Consider the following 4,580-nt stretch of genomic DNA (forward strand, 5'->3'; position numbering starts at 1 on the left):
GCTTCCCTCCCCTTCCCAATCCAAGGGTCCTTGTCCAGTTCCCCTTGAGCCAGCACTATGTGCTGACACTTGGGAACACCCAACCCTCCCTTAATCTCTGCTTTGTTGCAGGGTGACAGCGGGGGGCCTCTCATCTGCCAAGACAGCAAAGAGAACTTCTTCTGGGAAGTTGGTCTGACCAGCTGGGCAATAGGTTGTGCCAGACCCAAAAATCCTTCAGTCTTTATCTCCACTCAGTACTTCTACAACTGGATCATGGGAAAAATAGGCCATAGCTCGGGAGCAGCACCTACTCCAGCACCCTGTCCGTTCCCACGTAAGAAGCTGCTGCAATTCTTTGATCTGCTGCAGGAGCTCTTGAAGTTCCTAAAGGCAAAACCGGCTTGAGCAGGGGGATGGACATGCTGCAGTGCAGGCTGTAGTGAACCACAACCACTTCCTTCTGGAACAATGCCTCCTGATCCAAAGGCGGCCCTGGTTCCAAAGGCCTGCTCTGTCCTGCCCATGCTCCTCTTCTGCGTGTATGGAAATGCTGACGTTGACCTAACTGTTGTTGAAATAAAGTTGCCTATTTTTACAGTTAACCACTTCTGCAATTTGTCATGTTAAAAGGAGGGGGGAGGGGCAAGGAGAATTTACCTAATCCCTGAAAAATATTATCTATTATTGCCCCTGGGAGATTGAAAACCTTTAACATCTGATTAGTCTCCCAGCTTCCCTAATTAGAAAGGAACTTCACTGAACAGATTCACAAGATAGTAGAGCGACTTGACTGCCCTGTTTGGGGTGGCTACGCCAGCAGGGGGGACCCCTCAGCAGATTTATCCACATATTTTTCTGTAACTGACAAAACTGTCAGCACCTTTTATAAACGACTCACTCTAACAGTTTACAGAGTACCACTTTCTATTAATACAAATCACAATAGGTAAATATTTATAAGTTGTGGGTGATAGTGCCTAGCTACAAAAATACGTTTGCAACAATCTATCTACCACAAAACAAGCACAAACACAAGCTCTAACACTAAAGCATCTACTAATACCTATAGTGACCACGAAACAAGTTCTAGTTCTTAAAAGCAGTGATTAATGCAAATAACTTAAGTTTTCTCACCCAATAGAGCTGTCCCTGGACAGGAGGAGGGGGGAGGAAGCCAGGTACAACTCATCAGCTGACATTAGCAGTTCAGGCGGAAATTCCTTCAAACTTCTCCCCATCTCCAATCTCTGTTTCTACTGTTTCTTTGGGTTTTAGGTGTGTTTGAGTGACTTTAGTCATAATTGCTAAATTTGGGGCATTGTCCTTAGCATCTGCTTTTCTTGTTGGATAAATGGGCACAGGTCAGAGGATTCCCTCTGCAACATATCTGGAAGAGGGGTTGTGAAGTCTTCAGATCACTCCATTCTTCAGTGTATCCAGGTATTTATCAGGTTTTCCCCAGATCTTTGTGATCTTATTTCCTCTGAGAAACTGTAGCTGGCTCTTTTTCTGTAATTCTTATGCCACACTGTCCCACTCAGTCTCCTGTGTGAGGTAAGGCCTCTCCAGGTTGGCACCTGCAAAATGAGGCTGCACAGGCAGGCAAGTAGGGCAAAAAGGACTGGAAGCGTGCCTGCTCAGAGAGGCCAAGGGTGCAGTGGAAGAAGGGAACACAGGTTCTAGGGGTTTACAGGTCTTGGGGCCAGCAGCTGGAAATGCACAGTGTCTTAGGCTGCTGACTGGTGGGATGCCTCTGTGTGTGTGTGTGTGTGTGTGTACGGCACACCAGGGAACTGGAAACTGGACTCTGGATGTCTGGGCAGGAACCTTCCAGCTCCTTGATCTTCCTTTAACTTCATCAAAGGAAAGCTCAGAGAACTGGAACTTGGTCATCAAGGAGAGCAGCTCCTTGATTGTGTGTAACTGAAATGACAGTCCAACACCCAGGGTGTGCTGTACCTCGGGAAAAAGGGGTAAGCTCTTCAGCAGTCAAATGCTGCCAGTGTTTAATACTTCCACATGTGTGTATTTACAGTGCACCAGGGAATAGAAAGCTGGACTCTCTCATCACTGCAAGTCTCCAAGGTCAAGTTGGATGGGGCTTTGTGCTACCTGCTCTATAGGAGAATGTCCCTGTTCATGGCAGACGAGGTTGGAATGAGATGATCTTCTGACTGTGACCTCACGGCTTTTTCGTAGATCATATCACACGTGGTGGGTGGCACAGGTATCCAGCCAGGGTCCTCAGCTGGAATTGTCAGCATCTGGGATCTCTGGGATCCAGGTACAGGGCATATTTGCCCTATGTACATCGTCGGTCCACAGTGGATCCTCACAGCTGCCCACTGCTTCATCAGTGCCATATAAGAAGGATCAGGGAATAAGGATATCCCCATAGCCATGTAAGAAGGATCAGGGAATAAGGATATCCCCATAGCACCAGCAGCTGCCCTGTCTCCAGTACTGCACGCAACTCCCATCCTGTTTCCTTGCAGCTTGCCCAGTGCCTGAGAGACTGCTCAGCTGAAGACTGGGCTCATGCCACTGCTTCCTCACTTGCTGCTGCTGCCAGGCATCTCCTCCTGCCATGACTGGGAGAGAGGGTGGTTAGGCAGGCCAAGTGCCCCCACACCAGGCAGCACCACCAAGGGACAAGAGACCTCCCCATGGGCTGATATCCTGCCACAGAAAAAGAAGGTGGTGGTCAGCTGGGTGGCCAGACACTGAATAATTTAAGTTGTATTACTTTAATTTCAATTGTATTAAATAGTATTAAGTTGTATTAGTTTAAAATCTAATTTTATTTAATTGTGCAAACTTTATGTTGTATCTGTTTAAATCTGAGTTGCATTAAATTTTATATGAGTTATATTAATTTGAATTTTACTAAACTGAATTAAGTTTTAACCTGTCCGCAACAAAAAGAGGTCTGTATTTTCAGTTCTGAAGCTATTCTACATGCAAATTCTACAAAATCCTGCTGGCTTGACTCTTGCCCAAGCATCCCTGAACTCAGGGATCAAACCAAACTCAGCTAGGAAGAATTTCACATCACATGGCCTTCTGTCCAGCTCTATGCCTTCACTCAGATATTGGCACCATCTACAGTGGAAAAGTGGTGTCTAACACCTTAAGCCTGCTACAACTACAAGTGTAAGAAATACAGTAGTAGAAAAACATGAGAAAGAAAAAAAAGAGTGCAGATGTTGCCCTGCTGTTAAGAGTGCAAAGTTTTACTGTCCTCTGTGCCCTAAGAATGATTTTTGCCCCTATCAAATGGTAATTGGTTTTTTGGACCAACTGTAGAAAGCTGGGCAGTAAGGAGTTAATGCATTGCAATGCCTCAAACACCAACCATGCAACCCAGAAAACAGGATGTGCCTGGAAAAGGGGTTTGTATGAAGTTAAGGCAGCACCTTTCTGGAGGCACATTTCCTGTTCTGGTGACCACACAACACTAAGGACAGCTCAAGCACAGCATGCTCTGCCTGCACAGCACTGGGCTGGGGACCACTCACCCAGCAGTGGGCAATCCCTCCCACCCAGGCTGAGGAACAGCACTCTTTGCACAGGCCAGACCTCAAAGCTGTCCTGCAGCAACTTGTTGACTCCGGAGGAAGGAAAGCTGAGCACCGCTGCCTCCAGCATGGTGTCCATGGTTCTCGGGCCTGCAAGGAGGACACAGTGTGGCAGCAGTAATTCTGCCAATACCTTCCACCTGCAGGACTGATCTGAACTCCCAGTGCCAGAGCAGGATGCTCTTACTGCCTGAGAGAGAGCCACGGGCAGACAGTGTGCTGAGTATATACAAATCCACAAATACCAATTTCAATTTAAAAAATTTAATTTATTGCAGATTGCTGCAACTGTACTGTCTATACGTAAATATACAAATATCAATATAGCTATCTAAATATCCATATATCTACAACCATATACATCTATAAATACAACTGTATACAGAGATATCCCAGGTTGCCCATTTTCACGGGCTCTCCCTTGCTAGCTTCCTCCCACGCAGAGCAGCTCTTCTGGACAGGTACATCAGATGGACATCTAGGAAGCAAAAGGAATACTGAGTCACCACTGGTCCTTGTGTGTGTATGTCTCCCTTGGCAGCACACCTAGCAATTGTCCTTCTCTCAGGGACTATAAAATACAGCCTGACAGACACGCCCTCACTTGGGAATTTAAAACTTGATGTTTAAAGAACATTTAGGAATTCTTCCAAGTTTTCCAAACTTTCAGGTTTTGAACTACCCCAATAAAAGCTGCAGCACTAGCACTGCAAATGGCACCCAGGAGAACTCAGAACAGAGACATTCACATCTCACAATCAGAACTCCAGGCTTGTTCTTTCTCTGGACTGACAAAGACACCTTGGTTCTCTCTTAAATGGGTGAAACCACGGGCATTGTGAGCTGAGTTATTAACTAGCACTGTTATCTGGGATCTAGAAACTACCCTTCAATATAAGCAACAGCTCCTCCAACTCTACCATCAGCTTTTGGATCGACTATTCCGCTCTCCCCTTTCTCTAAAAGTCAGGCTCAGAGTAGCTGTCTCAGTCATCTCTAAAAACACGCAGACTCCCTTTT

At 46.1% G+C, this 4,580-nt stretch overlaps 1 protein-coding gene across 1 annotated transcript in view; it reads left to right on the plus strand.

The window, feature by feature from the left end:
- LOC114056935 (acrosin-like) overlaps positions 1–387 on the plus strand; it is a 2,027-nt gene extending 1,640 nt beyond the window's left edge. The window contains exon 4 of the mRNA XM_027882600.1: positions 112–387. Coding sequence (XP_027738401.1) covers positions 112–387 — 276 coding nt within the window. The remainder of the gene's footprint in view (positions 1–111) is intronic.
- Positions 388–4,580: the final 4,193 nt, after the last annotated feature.

This window comes from Empidonax traillii, unplaced genomic scaffold (assembly GCF_003031625.1).
Source record: "Empidonax traillii isolate 1590-97213 ecotype Southwest subspecies unplaced genomic scaffold, ASM303162v1 scaffold108:size1079785, whole genome shotgun sequence".
Taxonomy (NCBI): Eukaryota; Metazoa; Chordata; class Aves; order Passeriformes; family Tyrannidae; genus Empidonax; species Empidonax traillii.